Genomic DNA, 17,096 nt, shown 5'->3' on the forward strand with positions numbered 1-17,096 from the left:
TCAGGGTCAGTTAGCATGTTTTCGATAGGTTCAGTATAGGTTCAGGGCACAGAGAATGATAGAGAGAGCATCCTAATATAGTTCCCATTATGGGGTCTGTGAGAGCACAGGCAGTGCCATAGAGACAATCTCCATTTTGAGGTACTCAGTTTTCATTATTAACGATTGGCTGATCCCTCCTGATGACCCAGTGACCTACCCAGTTGACTACATTAAAATGGTGAAAGCCCTCAATGGTGCTGCCCATGCTAATTTAGCCTCTTTGTCAGGGTTTTTTTAATTTGTTTTTTTTCATTCAGTTTATTTTGTATGTATTGCATAGTTTCACAGTTTAATAAAGAAAATGTGGAAGGATACACAAGCTGCGCTTTGGGCCGCTCCTTCATCCTACGACAATCGTGACACATGAGAGGTCAGGGAAATCGTCAGTCATCGTCACATTCCAAAGCAATACTTTCAATGGGTGTTATCTATCTAATACACTTCCATGCAAAGGGTGGCTACTTTGAAGAATCTCAAATATAAAAATATATTTTGATGTGTTTAACACTTTTTTTGGTTACTACATGATTCCATATGTGTTATTTCACTACCATTCTACAATGTATTAAATAGTCTTATTAAAGAAACTCTGGAAGGAGTAGGTCTGCCCAAACTTTTGACTGGTACTGTACCGCCTCCCCTCTCCTCCTCACCCCTCCTCTCCTCACCCCCTCTCCTCCACTCCTCACCCCCTCTCCTCCCCTCCTCACCCCCTCTCCTCACCCCCTCTCATCCCCTTTCCTCCCCTCCTCTTCCTCTCCTCCCCTCCTCTCTTCCCCTCCTCTTCTCCCCTCCTCCTCTCCTCCCCTCTCCTCTCCTCCTCCTCTCCTCCCTCCTCTCCTCTCCTTTCCTCCCCTCCTCTTCTCCCCTCACCCCCTCCTCTCCCTTCCTCTCCTCCTCTCCTCCTCCCCTCTCCTCCTCCTCCCCTCCCCCTCCTCTCCTCTCCCCTCCTCTCCTCCTTAATTACACAGTAGTTGTGGATCCATGGTGCAACAATCTAGAATCCCCTCTCTAGACACACCTACCACAGCTGAGACAGAGGTAGACAGAGGTAGACCAGCTAAATGATCTGAGTCACCACTTACAACTGATGAAAGTAAGCTAAATAAGCAAATACTGTCTGAGTCTGTAGGTGTGGGGAAACCCCACCCACATCTCCTCTCTAAGAGACAGAACCACTGTTCTCTCCTCCCTCTCTCCTCTCTCCTCTCCTACCCACATCTCTCTAATAGACAGAACCACTGTTCTCTCCTCCCTCTCTCCTCTCTCCTCTCCTACCCACATCTCTCTAATAGACAGAACCACTGTGCTCTCCTCCCTCTCTCCTCTCCTACCCACATCCCTCTCTCCTCCCTCCCTCCCCTCTCCTCCCTCTCTCCTCTCCTCCCTCTCTCCTCTCCTACCCTCCCTCTCTCCTACCCTCCCTCTCTCCTCCCTCTCTCCTCTCCTCCCTCTCTCCTCCCCTACCCACATCTCCTCTCTTATAGACAGAACCACTGTCCTCTCCCCACTCCTCTCCTCTCCTTCCTCTCTCCTCCCTCTCTCCTACCCTCTCTCCTCTCCTCCCTCTCTCCTCCCCTACCCACATCTCCTCTCTTATAGACCCACTGTCCTCTCCCCACTCCTCTCCTCCCTCCTCTCCTCTCCTTCCTCTCTCCTCCCTCTCTCCTACCCTCCCTCTCTCCTCCCTCTCTCCTACCCTCCCTCTCTCCTCCCTCTCTCCTCTCCTCCCTCTCTCCTCCCCTACCCACATCTCCTCTCTTATAGACAGAACCACTGTCCTCTCCCCACTCCTCTCCTCCCTTCTCTCCTCTCCTTCCTCTCTCCTACCCTCCCTCTCTCCTCCCTCTCTCCTCCCTCTCTCCTCCCCTACCCACATCTCCTCTCTTATAGACAGAACCACTGTCCTCTCTCTTTCTTCTCCCTCTCTCCTCTCCTTCCTCTCTCCTACCCTCCCTCTCTCCTCTCCTCCCTCTCTCCTCCCCTACCCACATCTCCTCTCTTATAGACAGAACCACTGTCCTCTCCCCACTCCTCTCCTCCCTCTCTCCTCTCCTTCCTCTCTCCTCCCTCTCTCCTACCCTCCCTCTCTCCTCCCTCTCTCCTCTCCTCCCTCCTCTCCTCTCCTTCCTCTCTCCTCCCTCTCTCCTACCCTCCCTCTCTCCTCCCTCTCTCCTCCCCTACCCACATCTCCTCTCTTATAGACAGAACCACTGTCCTCTCCCCACTCCTCTCCTCCCTCCTCTCCTCTCCTTCCTCTCTCCTCCCTCTCTCCTCCCCTACCCACATCTCCTCTCTTATAGACAGAACCACTGTCCTCTCCCCACTCCTCTCCTCTCTCCTCCCTCTCTCCTCCCCTACCCACATCTCCTCTCTTATAGACAGAACCACTGTCCTCTCTCTTTCTTCTCCCTCTCTCCTCTCCTCCCTCCTCTCCTCTCCTTCCTCTCTCTCCAGCCATGTGTTCCAGCTTAGCATCACCTCCTCTTTCTGTCTGTTTGTTCCTCTTCCTCCTCCTCAGAGTAACCTTCATCACATCAACAGGAACAGGTCAGTTCAACACTAACTATTAATATCTACTGTATTTAAAGCTCAACTTATACACTTTATTTACTAACTAAACCTTTAACTCACTGTTAGACTGTCACTTTATACACTAATTAACTCACTGTTAGACTGTCACTTTATACACTAATTAACTCACTGTTAGACTGTCACTTTATACACTAATTAACGCACTGTTAGACTGTCACTTTATTTACTAACTAAACCTTTAACTCACTGTTAGACTGTCACTTTATACACTAATTAACTCACTGTTAGACTGTCACTTTATTTACTAACTAAACCTTTAACTCACTGTTAGACTGTCACTATACTGTCTCGACAGCTAAATGAAGGGCGGTGTCCTGACTTGAGATCTTCTAAAAACCCAAATGTTTCTCATACGTCTCACATTGAGCAGCGTTACACGCAATGTGAATAGTCAGATTAATATAATACTGTAGTTTGATTTAAACGCTTACACGCTTTGCAAGAATTATGATTTCCCTAATAATCCTGTTTTACATGGACTCACATCTATAATCGGGCTACTGATGAGACTTTGATAAATGCAGAAAACTGCCTAAATCTCTCTGGCCTAAATCTCTCTGGCCTAAATCCCTCTAGTCTAAATCCCTCTAGTCTAAATCCATCTAGTCTAAATCCCTCTAGTCTAAATCCCTCTAGTCTAAATCCATCTAGTCTAAATCCCTCTAGTCTAAAGCCCTCTAGTCTAAATCCCTCTAGTCTAAATCCATCTAGTCTAAATCCCTCTAGTCTAAATCCCTCTAGTCTAAATCCATCTAGTCTAAATCCATCTAGTCTAAATCCCTCTAGTCTAAATCCCTCTAGTCTAAATCCCTTTAGTCTATATCCCATCTAGTTTAAATCCCTTTAGCCTAAATCTCTCTAGACAGTCTGGCAGAGAGTTATTAGTTACTGAGTGTTAATAATGTATGAAGCTTAAAGATCCAACGCAAATGTTTGTTTTTATATCAATATCAAATCATTTCTGGGTAATAATGAAGTACCTTACTGTAACAGTTTTCCATTAAAATTGTCAAAAAGAAACAAAAATAGCTTTTTTAGCAAAAAACTCTCAAGCAAGAATTTAGCTAAGACTGTCTGGGAGTGGTCTGAGTGGGGAGGGGGAAACTGAAAACGATCTGTTATTGGCCGAGAGGTTTGGAACTCTGTTATTGGCAGAGAGGTTTGGAACTCTGTTATTGGCCCGAGAGGTTTGGAACTCTGTTATTGGCCGAGAGGTTTGGAACTCTGTTATTGGCCGAGAGGTTTGGAACTCTGTTATTGGCCGAGAGGTTTGGAACTCTGTTATTGGCAGAGAGGTTTGGAACTCTGTTATTGGCAGAGAGGTTTGGAACTCTGTTATTGGCAGAGAGGTTTGGAACTCTGTTATTGGTCGAGAGGTTTGGAACTCTGTTATTGGCCGAGAGGTTTGGAACTCTGTTATTGGCAGAGAGGTTTGGAACTCTGTTATTGGCAGAGAGGTTTGGAACTCTGTTATTGGTCAGAGAGGTTTGGAACTCTGTTATTGGCAGAGAGGTTTGGAACTCTGTTATTGGTCGAGAGGTTTGGAACTCTGTTATTGGCAGAGAGGTTTGGAACTCTGTTATTGGCAGAGAGGTTTGGAACTCTGTTATTGGCAGAGAGGTTTGGAACTCTGTTATTGGCAGAGAGGTTAGGAACTCTGTTATTGGCCCGAGAGGTTTGGAACTCTGTTATTGGTCGAGAGGTTTGGAACTCTGTTATTGGCAGAGAGGTTTGGAACTCTGTTATTGGCAGAGAGGTTTGGAACTCTGTTATTGGCAGAGAGGTTTGGAACTCTGTTATTGGCAGAGAGGTTTGGAACTCTGTTATTGGCAGAGAGGTTTGGAACTCTGTTATTGGCAGAGAGGTTTGGAACTCTGTTATTGGCAGAGAGGTTTGGAACTCTGTTATTGGCAGAGAGGTTTGGAACTCTGTTATTGGCCCGAGAGGTTTGGAACTCTGTTATTGGCCGAGAGGTTTGGAACTCTGTTATTGGCAGAGAGGTTTGGAACTCTGTTATTGGCAGAGAGGTTTGGAACTCTGTTATTGGCAGAGAGGTTTGGAACTCTGTTATTGGCAGAGAGGTTTGGAACTCTGTTATTGGCAGAGAGGTTTGGAACTCTGTTATTGGCCGAGAGGTTTGGAACTCTGTTATTGGTCGAGAGGTTTGGAACTCTGTTATTGGCCGAGAGGTTTGGAACTCTGTTATTGGCAGAGAGGTTTGGAACTCTGTTATTGGCAGAGAGGTTTGGAACTCTGTTATTGGCAGAGAGGTTTGGAACTCTGTTATTGGCAGAGAGGTTTGGAACTCTGTTATTGGTCGAGAGGTTTGGAACTCTGTTATTGGCAGAGAGGTTTGGAACTCTGTTATTGGCAGAGAGGTTTGGAACTCTGTTATTGGCCGAGAGGTTTGGAACTCTGTTATTGGTCGAGAGGTTTGGAACTCTGTTATTTGTCGAGAGGTTTGGAACTCTGTTATTGGCCGAGAGGTTTGGAACTCTGTTATTGGCCGAGAGGTTTGGAACTCTGTTATTGGCCCGAGAGGTTTGGAACTCTGTTATTGGTCGAGAGGTTAGGAACTCTGTTATTGGCAGAGAGGTTTGGAACTCTGTTATTGGCAGAGAGGTTTGGAACTCTGTTATTGGCAGAGAGGTTTGGAACTCTGTTATTGGTCGAGAGGTTTGGAACTCTGTTATTGGTCGAGAGGTTTGGAACTCTGTTATTGGCCGAGAGGTTTGGAACTCTGTTATTGGCAGAGAGGTTTGGAACTCTGTTATTGGCAGAGAGGTTTGGAACTCTGTTATTGGCAGAGAGGTTTGGAACTCTGTTATTGGCAGAGAGGTTTGGAACTCTGTTATTGGCAGAGAGGTTTGGAACTCTGTTATTGGCAGAGAGGTTTGGAACTCTGTTATTGGCAGAGAGGTTTGGAACTCTGTTATTGGCAGAGAGGTTTGGAACTCTGTTATTGGTCGAGAGGTTTGGAACTCTGTTATTGGCAGAGAGGTTAGGAACTCTGTTATTGGCAGAGAGGTTTGGAACTCTGTTATTGGTCGAGAGGTTTGGAACTCTGTTATTGGCAGAGAGGTTTGGAACTCTGTTATTGGTCGAGAGGTTTGGAACTCTGTTATTGGCAGAGAGGTTTGGAACTCTGTTATTGGCAGAGAGGTTTGGAACTCTGTTATTGGCAGAGAGGTTTGGAACTCTGTTATTGGCAGAGAGGTTTGGAACTCTGTTATTGGCCGAGAGGTTTGGAACTCTGTTATTGGTCGAGAGGTTTGGAACTCTGTTATTTGTCGAGAGGTTTGGAACTCTGTTATTGGCCGAGAGGTTTGGAACTCTGTTATTGGCCGAGAGGTTTGGAACTCTGTTATTGGCCCGAGAGGTTTGGAACTCTGTTATTGGTCGAGAGGTTAGGAACTCTGTTATTGGCAGAGAGGTTTGGAACTCTGTTATTGGCAGAGAGGTTTGGAACTCTGTTATTGGCAGAGAGGTTTGGAACTCTGTTATTGGCCGAGAGGTTTGGAACTCTGTTATTGGTCGAGAGGTTTGGAACTCTGTTATTGGCCGAGAGGTTTGGAACTCTGTTATTGGCCGAGAGGTTTGGAACTCTGTTATTGGCAGAGAGGTTTGGAACTCTGTTATTGGCAGAGAGGTTTGGAACTCTGTTATTGGCAGAGAGGTTTGGAACTCTGTTATTGGCAGAGAGGTTTGGAACTCTGTTATTGGCAGAGAGGTTTGGAACTCTGTTATTGGCCGAGAGGTTTGGAACTCTGTTATTGGCCGAGAGGTTTGGAACTCTGTTATTGGCAGAGAGGTTTGGAACTCTGTTATTGGCAGAGAGGTTTGGAACTCTGTTATTGGCCGAGAGGTTTGGAACTCTGTTATTGGCCGAGAGGTTTGGAACTCTGTTATTGGTCGAGAGGTTTGGAACTCTGTTATTGGTCGAGAGGTTTGGAACTCTGTTATTGGTCGAGAGGTTTGGAACTCTGTTATTGGCAGAGAGGTTTGGAACTCTGTTATTGGCAGAGAGGTTTGGAACTCTGTTATTGGCAGAGAGGTTTGGAACTCTGTTATTGGTCGAGAGGTTTGGAACTCTGTTATTGGCAGAGAGGTTTGGAACTCTGTTATTGGCAGAGAGGTTTGGAACTCTGTTATTGGCCCGAGAGGTTTGGAACTCTGTTATTGGTCGAGAGGTTTGGAACTCTGTTATTGGCCCGAGAGGTTTGGAACTCTGTTATTGGCCCGAGAGGTTTGGAACTCTGTTATTGGTCGAGAGGTTTGGAACTCTGTTATTGGCAGAGAGGTTTGGAACTCTGTTATTGGCAGAGAGGTTTGGAACTCTGTTATTGGCCGAGAGGTTTGGAACTCTGTTATTGGCAGAGAGGTTTGGAACTCTGTTATTGGCAGAGAGGTTTGGAACTCTGTTATTGGCAGAGAGGTTTGGAACTCTGTTATTGGCAGAGAGGTTTGGAACTCTGTTATTGGCAGAGAGGTTTGGAACTCTGTTATTGGCAGAGAGGTTTGGAACTCTGTTATTGGCAGAGAGGTTTGGAACTCTGTTATTGGCAGAGAGGTTTGGAACTCTGTTATTGGCCGAGAGGTTTGGAACTCTGTTATTGGTCGAGAGGTTTGGAACTCTGTTATTGGTCGAGAGGTTTGGAACTCTGTTATTGGCAGAGAGGTTTGGAACTCTGTTATTGGCAGAGAGGTTTGGAACTCTGTTATTGGTCGAGAGGTTTGGAACTCTGTTATTGGCAGAGAGGTTTGGAACTCTGTTATTGGTCGAGAGGTTTGGAACTCTGTTATTGGCAGAGAGGTTTGGAACTCTGTTATTGGCAGAGAGGTTTGGAACTCTGTTATTGGCAGAGAGGTTTGGAACTCTGTTATTGGCAGAGAGGTTTGGAACTCTGTTATTGGCAGAGAGGTTTGGAACTCTGTTATTGGCCGAGAGGTTTGGAACTCTGTTATTGGCCGAGAGGTTTGGAACTGTGTTATTGGCCGAGAGGTTTGGAACTCTGTTATTGGCCGAGAGGTTTGGAACTCTGTTATTGACCTATTAACTAATTGACCACCTGGTGGTCAAGCCAAAACTCCACCCATGCAAAACCTGCTGATTAGAAAGTCGTAGATTGAAAGTCGTAGACAATATAGTAAAAACAGATTGTCGACTGCACTAGGCCTTTATTAACACTGATGACAAGTTGAACATTTATTTTCTGATGAAATATGTATGTCTGGGATGAGATCACTTCAGAAGAACAACCACAGCTACTGTTAATCTGTGTGTAACAGGGTTTACCTTGGCAGTGTCTTAGAGGTGGGATACAGACTGAAAGTGTTATGCAATTTCAGTCATATCAATGTTTTTGGACAAACAACATATGACTTTTACACTTTCCAGTGTTATTGTTAAATGGTAGTGTTATTGTTAAATGATAGTTTTATTGTTAAATGGTAGTGTTATTGTTAAATGGTAGTGTTATTGTTAAATGATAGTTTTATTGTTAAATGGTAGTGTTATTGTTAAATGGTAGTGTTATTGTTAAATGATAGTTTTATTGTTAAATGGTAGTGTTATTGTTAAATGGTAGTGTTATTGTTAAATGGTAGTGTTATTGTTAAATGGTAGTGTTATTGTTAAATGATAGTTTTATTGTTAAATGGTAGTGTTATTGTTAAATGGTAGTGTTATTGTTAAATGGTAGTGTTATTGTTAAATGGTAGTGTTATTGTTAAATGGTAGTGTTATTGTTAAATGGTAGTGTTATTGTTAAATGATAGTTTTATTGTTAAATGGTAGTGTTATTGTTAAATGGTAGTGTTATTGTTAAATGGTAATGTTATTGATAGTGTTATTGTTAAATGGTAGTGTTATTATTAATTGATAGTGTTATTGTTAATTGATAGTGTTATTATTAAATGATAGTGTTATTATTAATTGATAGTGTTATTGTTAAATTGTAGTTTTATTGTTAATTGATAGTGCTATTGTTAAATTATAATTTTATTGTTAATTGATGATGCAATTGTTAAATGTGTGTTTTAAATGTTCGTGTTATGCTCGAGCACTGAAGATGCACGCTGTAGCGCAATCAAAATTCAGAGGCAAAGTTCCCGCGTTTGTGGATACTACATTCACGGTAACCGCTGCGTATGTCGACTCAATCGGAAATTACCTTTTACATTTCAATCGCGCTACAGCGCGGATCTTCAGCACTACCGATTGAATCCAGTCCTTAGTGTTTGAGTTGTGTCGAGGTGAATAGTTGATCCTCTGTAAAAAAAAGCACCATTTAACCTGTCTGGGCCAGTGGGACGCTTGCGTCCCACCCTAGTCAACAGCCAGTGGAATCGTGTGAAATACAAAATACCTCATAAATGCTATAACTTCAATTTCTCAAACATATGACTATTTTACACCATTTTATAGATACACCTCTCCTGAATCGGACCACGTTGTCCGATTTCAAAAAGGCTTTACAGCAAAAGCAAAACATTAGATTATGTTAGGAGAGTACCCTGCCAAAAAAAATCACACTGCCATTTTCAAAGCAACTAGCATGCATCACAAATACCCAAAACACAGCTAAATGCTGCACTAACCTTTGACAATCTTCATCAGATGACACTCCTAGGACATCATGTTACACAATACATGCATTTTTTGTTCGATAAAGTTCATATTTATATATAAAAACAGCATTTTACATCGGCGCGTGATGTTCAGAAAATATTTTCCCTCAAATGCTTCCGGTGAATCAGCGCTACAATTTACAAAATTACTATTCGAAAACATTGTTAAAATGTAATATTGTCATTCAAAGAATTATAGATTAACATCTCGTGAATGCAACCGCATTGCCAGAATTAAAAATAACTTTACTGGGAAATCACACTTTGCAATAAACGAGGTGGTATGCTCAGAAAAATAGGCTAGGCGATACAGGTTAGCGCCATCTTGGAACCAGCTAAAATCAAATATACTATTGTAAATATTCCCTTACCTTTGATTATCTTCATCGGAAGGCACTTCCAGGAATCCCAGGTCCACAACAAATGTAGTTTTGTTCAAAAAAATTAATAATTTATGTCCCAATAGCTTCTTCTTGTTAGCGCGTTCCGAAGGCTACTCATAATGTACTGTAGCGCGCGGGACTTGTCGCCACGAAAGAGCAAAAAAAATATATTTACGTTTGTTCAAACATGTCAAACGTTGTATAACATAAATCTTTAGGACCTTTTTCAACCAGAGCTTCAATAATATTCAAGGCGGACGATTGCATTGTCTTACTAAACGTTTCGGAATGAGAGGCTACCCATGGGCGCCCGCGTCATAGTAGTAATGAACCTCCCCCTATGACCAACTTCCCAAGTCTCTCTTTGGGTCAGTTTCTACCATAGAAGACTCAAACCACTTTGTAAAGACTGTTGACATCTAGTGGAAGCCTTAGGAAGTGCTAAATGAATCCTAACTCACGGTGTGTTTCATAGGCAAAGTGTTGAAGGTGATTCCACAAATCAGATTTCCACTTCCTGTATGGAATCTTCTCAGGTTTTGGCCTGCCATATGAGTTCTGTTATACTCACAGACACCATTCAAACAGTTTTAGAAACTTTGGAGTGTTTTCTATCCAAATCTACTAATTATATGCATATTCTAGTTACTGGGCAGGAGTAGTAACCAGATTAAATCGGGTAAGTTTTTTATCCGGCCGTGCAAATACTGCCCCCTATCACCAACAGGTTTTAATCTGAACACTGACCTCTCCCTCTAGATCAGACAGACCCTGACCCTGGGCTGACCTTTGACTCCTGGCTGACACGGTTCCAGGTCGTACAGCTAGACGGGTCACCGGTGTACCCCCCCTGTGGAAGAATCATACTCACACCACCACCACCACCGACTCCAACGGTCAAACCTTCCACCACAACTAAACCTTACCGGGTGGTTGACATAGATGGGTCACCTGTGAACCATTACCCGCCCTGCAGGGTCATACCGGTGGAGCGACAACACCCGGACCAACACCCGGACCAACACCTGACCACAAGACCACCGCCATCACAAGAAACGGTGAAAGCTAAAACCACAACCAGAACGACAGCTCCAACCACAACTACGACTGTGAACAGGAAAGACAACGATAAACAACCGCTATTCGCCAAAAAAGTTGGTCACCCCCTCAACCGCCGTTACCCAAAGTTGAACTTCCCCCTCCATCTGGCCAATAGCAGGCCAGCTCTGTCCAGCTACAATTTGCTCAGTTGTTTCAGACTTCCTGCTCATTGGCTGCTTCCTGGACACAGACTGCTCTCTAAGCCAATAGGAAGGCTCCCTCGCAAACACAGCGGAACAGATGGCAAGAGGAACAGAGACTTGGTGTCGTTACTGAAGAGGAGCAACAGACAGTCTGTCCTTCTGTCAGTCCTGAGGAGAGGACAGACTGACAGACAGAACATTGTAGGCTCCTCTTCTGAAGAGAGGGACTATAGAAATAGAATGAATAGAACAGGCTTGGAACCTCTAACCCTGGTCATATGACTGGTAAACTCATGTGTACAATTGCAATGGCTGCCTGGTATTGCGATGCAATAATTTCCATGGTAATGTAGAATGTTCATTGAAATGATGCTGATTGTGGCTCATGCAATGGAATTTATATTTTGTAGTGTCAATTGTTGATTCAACAAATCACAGCAAAGTTTGATGGGTACACTTCCTGCTTTTACTTCCTGCTTTGCTCCTGTGGGTTCACTTGCAAAGGACGCCAGTCCACCCATTACGCAGGCATAGACTTGAATGAGGACCCACATTCTATTCATTTTAATTCTATGTTACGGACAACCAGTTTATTGGACGCTGGACAGATTCAGAGACGGATTCATCGTCTGTCTCATTTACAAAACACATTATATTCTAATATAATAAGTATTATTATTACTAACCATACGTGAGGTATAACAGTGTTAACTGTTATATAAAATGTCTAAAATAAATCTATCATAAAATACACTGCTACAATTCACTTCCTGTAGTAGTTGAGCTAAAACATAAGCGATGACATTATATTGTATCATTGATTACTAAGTGATGACATATTGCATAATTGATTGCTAAGTGATGCAACTATATTGCATTATTCAAATTTTAAATGTGATTTTTAATACATTTACAAAAAAAATCTAAAATCCTGTTTTTGCTTTGTCCTTATAGGGTATTGTGATGTCATTATGGGGTATTGTGATGTCATTATGGGGTATTGTGATGTCATTGTGGAGTATTGTGATGTCATTATGGGGTATTGTGATGTCGTTATGGGGTATTGTGATGTCATTATGGGGTATTGTGATGTCATTATGGGGTATTGTGATGTCGTTATGGGGTATTGTGATGTCATTATGGGGTATTGTGATGTCATTTTTTAGAATAAGGCTGTAATGTAACAAAATGTGGGGAAAATCAAGGGGTCTGAATACTTTCCAAATGCACTGTATATATAGAGAAAATATGTATTTCCTTATATTTCTATATTTCTTAATTCTATCCTTTTACTTTTTAGATTTGTGTGTATTTTTGTGAATTGTTAGATACTACTGTACTGTTGGAGCTAGAAACACAAGCATTTCGCTACACCCGCAATAACACCTGCTAAATACAGTATGTGCATGTGACCAATAAATGTTGATTTGATTTGAATATCCTCTCTTATAGAGTTCTTAGAAACATCTATCTTCCCATTACATTATAAATAATTTAATTCTATATGCAGAGCAATACCTTCAGAACTTACTCAATTAATGAAATCTCATTTGTGTTTTGGAGAACGTCAAGATAGATGGTTATGTTAGAAGGTTGCCCCCTGCTGGATAAGAAATGTAATAACGCATTCTTAATTAATGGAACTTTATCTCCAACAGATGGAAATTCTCTGTAACACACATATATCTCTCTCTCTCTCTCTCTCTCTCTCTCTCTCTCTCTCTCTCTCTCTCTCTCTCTCTCTCTCTCTCTCTCATATTGAATGGAAGAAAGCTTGGTTGCTCCCTGCCACATTTTGTAAATCAAATAAAGTAAAATAAATTCACTTAAACATCTTGCACAAAATATACCCTCGTAATAACTTGTCTGGACTTCGAGGACATGACGCCTTTTCTGTGATAAAGAAGAGGACACTATTATACATATTATTATGTGACTCTGTGAAGTTATTTTGGAAGGAGTTAAGTAATTAAATGTTTAATTTAATTAATAATTTACAATGAAAGATGTAATTTGTTATTATTCAAATGAAAACAAAGCTACTTGAGTTAGTTTGTTAATTTCTTCATGCTCTCTTGTCAGTTTTACACAAACTAATGTCTGAAATCTGTCGCCAAATGCAATATTTTTTTTTTTTAACTTGTAATCAAATATTAGTCAATAACAACAACAAAAACTATAAAATGTATTCTTACAACTCTATCAGGTTTATACAATTGTAACCCCTGACGTTTTTCTGTTTATTTTACTAGAGGTACTTTTTAAAACTTTTAAAACCGTTGTCGTCACTGGCAATTAATTCATGTGCAGTGATTTGCATTTGTTGTGTTTTAAAAAAAAAATCGCATTACTTTAATGTTATTTCATGTTTCTTATTAAGAAGAGAATATACTTCTAGTGATGTCCTATGTTTATTTATATTGTAATTATAAACGTTACCAAATGTTCTAACTGAGAACCGGGATGATTCCGGTCTCAGCTGAACCGGCGGACAACCGCTGCGTTCTCCACCTGCCGGTTTGTTCACCGATTTAGCCGACTAAATCTTCTGTACAAAAAGACTTTCACATCCTTATCAGATCGATATCATTCTAATCGATCAACGTAAAAGCCGCGTGGGACAAGCCCAGACGATTTCCAGTCGAATTGATCCTGGGTAAAGACCCGACGGTAACGAAATAACGGCAGTCTACTCTTCTAGCCCAGCAGAGGGACAATGTGAACGATGAAGGTTTTTGAGGAAAAGTTAATTGTTGTGTAATTCTTTACCATAAGAAAAATAAATCTCATACTTCTGAACTTCTATTCTATATTGCATTTGACTCTATTCTACTCAAAATGCAGTTGGTTTGGTAATATTATGAATCAAGACCCACTGGCTACATGAAACCGGTAGAAGTTATTAAAGCATAAGACGGTAAGATTTTAGCCCTGGTACCAGTCTGTTTCTGTTCTCAGCACAAACTCCTTGTGGAAAATTGGTCGAATCAAAGTCTGTTCCCATGTTAATTTCAACCAACAAAAATCAACGTGATGACGTTGAATCAACGAGGAAAAACTTAACATGGTGCCTTTTTTTTTTATTGTTGAATTCACCGTTAGTTGACAAATCAACCAAATGTAAATGAAAACTAGACGTCGAACTGACGTCTGTGCCCAGCGGGACTGGAAGTAGGTCGTTACTGGAGACGGTGTGAAGGTAATAGACTCAACGAAACGACATTACGACGAGCAGCAACACCGCAGATATTACGATGAGAGAGACGCAACACTCTCACTCTCACAACATGGTAGCCAGGGGACTAAACCAGTTGAGAAGTTGAGCCTCACACTTCAACACTCTCTCAGTCAGCTGTTGTGGAAACTCACTATTCTGTTTACTATCTGTGTCACATAGCTGTGTACTATAACAAGCTAATAGCTGATTAGTGTTATGAAAGTAAAGCATTTCGTTGTACGACGTCTACCATTTATATATCTGTACATACAACTAGTACAACTCAAAGTTGCACTATGCAGACATTGCTCAATCATTTCCTGGTTGCTTAAACTCTTAATAGTTAATTTCAGTTTATGTGACAAAATTAATCTGGTAGAGTGATTGTACCTTCTACATTAATCTAGTGTAGAGAGTGATTGTACCTTCTACATTAATCTGGTATAGTGTAGACTCATTCTACCTTCTACATTTCTGTGAAATATATTTTCAATAACCAAAAATATTATTTTCAGCTGTTTGAAACTGGTGTCGGAACGAGAAGCACAAGCATTTCGCTACACTCGCATTAACACCTGCTAACTATGTGACCAATAACATCTGTTAACCATGTGACCAATAACACCTGCTAACCATGTGACCAATAACATCTGTTAACCATGTGACCAATAACACCTGCTAACCATGTGACCAATAACACCTGCTAACCATGTGACCAATAACATCTGCTAACCATGTGACCATTAACACCTGCTAACCATGTGACCAATAACATCTGCTAACCATGTGACCAATAACACCTGCTAACCATGTGACCAATAACACCTGCTAACCATGTGACCAATAACATCTGCTAACCATGTGACCAATAACACCTGCTAACCATGTGACCAATAACACCTGCTAACCATGTGACCAATAACATCTGCTAACCATGTGACCAATAACACCTGCTAACCATGTGACCATTAACACCTGCTAACCATGTGACCAATAACATCTGCTAACCATGTGACCAATAACACCTGCTAACCATGTGACCAATAACATCAGCTAACCATGTGACCATTAACACCTGCTAACCATGTGACCAATAACATCAGCTAACCATGTGACCAATAACACCTGCTAACCATGTGACCAATAACATCTGCTAACCATGTGACCAATAACATCTGCTAACCATGTGACCAATAACATCTGCTAACCACGTGACCAATAACATCTGCTAACCATGTGACCAATAACACCTGCTAACCATGTGACCAATAACACCTGCTAACCATGTGACCAATAACACCTGCTAACCATGTGACCAATAACATCTGCTAACCATGTGACCAATAACACCTGCTTACCATGTGACCAATAACACCTGCTAACCATGTGACCAATAACACCTGCTAACCATGTGACCAATAACATCTGCTAACCATGTGACCAATAACACCTGCTAACCATGTGACCAATAACATCTGCTAACCACGTGACCAATAACACCTGCTAACCATGTGACCAATAACACCTGCTAACCATGTGACCAATAACATCTGCTAACCATGTGACCAATAACATCTGCTAACCATGTGACCAATAACACCTGCTAACCATGTGACCATTAACACCTGCTAACCATGTGACCAATAACACCTGCTAACCATGTGACCAATAACACCTGCTAACCATGTGACCAATAACACCTGCTAACCATGTGACCAATAACATCTGCTAACCATGTGACCAATAACACCTGCTAACCATGTGACCAATAACACCTGCTAACCACGTGTATGTTTGATTTTACTTGATTTGATGTACAAAACTGAAAGTCCTGTGTGGCTCAGTTGGTAGAGCATGGTGTTTGCAACGCCAGGGTTGTGGGTTCGATTCTCACGTGGGACCAGTACGGAGAATGAAATGTATGCATTCACTGCTGTAAGTCGCTCTGGATAAGAGCGTCTGCTAAATGACTAAAAATGTAAAAAAAATGTAAGAACAGGAAGAAGCATAGAAGTAGCTCACACAGAACAGATCTACCACTTCTTAGACTTGCTTTCAAGTAGATTTGATAGATCTGTAACTCACATTTCTATGTGAATTTGGTCGCGATCGCCCCCAAAAAAGTTACTGTATTGCCTCTTCTTTAAAGCCTGGTTGTCGCTGTAAGGACACCTATTGGCATTATTGGTTTTAATGAGGTCTCAAGCAAACCCTTGTGGCGTTGCTGTCAAACTGCACAGTTACAGAAAAATCCATGCTATACTGCTGTACTTTCAGAAGTTGTTTTACTGAAAAAATATTGTAGAAAATATTATGTACATCGACAAACTAATTATATGAATATAAAACTTGTTTTTATCATGTCAAAAGTATTTAGAAAAATTGCAATTACATACACTGAGTGGACAAAACATTAAGAACACCTTCCTAATATTGAGTTTTCTCCCCCTCTTGCCGTCAGAACAGCCTCAACTAGTCGGGACATGGACTCTACAAGGTGTCTAAAGCGTTCGACAGGGACGCTGGCCCATGTTGACTCTAATACTTCCTACAGTTGTGTCAAATTGGCTGGATGTCCTTTTGATACAGACAGGAAACTGTTGAGAGTGAAAAACCCAAGCACCCCATTCAAAGACACTTACATTTTGGTCTTTGCCCATTCAGCCTCTGAATCCATGTCTCAATAGAGGCCCCACAGCGGAGGTGTCATAATACCCATAAAGCCTAGCGGTCGAACAAGGAAATGGTTCCATTCAGAGATTTTAGAAACGTTTACACAAGGGGAATATATTGATCCAAGTCACCTTTGTCTTAGAGAGAGATTTACACAGTTATCAAAACGTCACGCCAGGGTAAACCTACACGAAACACAGTCCTTATTTTAAGTATTTCTAAAATCCCCTACGTGGAAAAAGGAATGTTGGAACCGTTTTCCTATTTGACCGCTAGGTTTTATGGGTATTATACTGTGGTACTCTATTGTCT

The 17,096-nt window shown here is 41.7% G+C and overlaps 2 protein-coding genes across 4 annotated transcripts in view; one reads left to right on the forward strand and one right to left on the reverse strand.

Annotated features, from left to right (window-relative positions):
* The first annotated feature begins 2,215 nt into the window (after positions 1–2,215).
* On the forward strand, positions 2,216–11,932 carry LOC106608428 (uncharacterized). Its single transcript, XM_014206361.2, has 2 exons — positions 2,216–2,592; positions 10,410–11,932. The coding sequence occupies exons 1-2, from the start codon at positions 2,502–2,504 to the stop codon at positions 11,174–11,176; spliced, it is 858 nt and encodes a 285-aa protein (XP_014061836.1). The 5' UTR covers positions 2,216–2,501; the 3' UTR covers positions 11,177–11,932.
* A 4,511-nt stretch (positions 11,933–16,443) lies between these two features.
* The window catches only part of txk (TXK tyrosine kinase), a 39,097-nt gene continuing 38,444 nt past the window's right edge, over positions 16,444–17,096 (reverse strand). For all 3 annotated transcript variants that reach the window (XM_045721420.1, XM_045721419.1, XM_045721421.1), the window contains one exon: positions 16,444–17,096. This exon is cut by the window's right edge and continues 1,721 nt beyond it. The gene's annotated coding sequence lies outside the window, so the exon portion shown is untranslated.

This window comes from Salmo salar, chromosome ssa07, assembly GCF_905237065.1.
Source record: "Salmo salar chromosome ssa07, Ssal_v3.1, whole genome shotgun sequence".
NCBI lineage: Eukaryota > Metazoa > Chordata > Actinopteri > Salmoniformes > Salmonidae > Salmo > Salmo salar.

Excerpts from the sequence above, each read along its gene's own strand:
- LOC106608428 (XM_014206361.2), top strand. The coding sequence starts at position 2,502 with ATGTGTTCCAGCTTAGCATCACCTCCTCTTTCTGTCTGTTTGTTCCTC. Across the intron at positions 2,593-10,409 it reads CATCACATCAACAGGAACAG|ATCAGACAGACCCTGACCCT; the intron begins GTCAGTTCAACA and ends CTCTCCCTCTAG.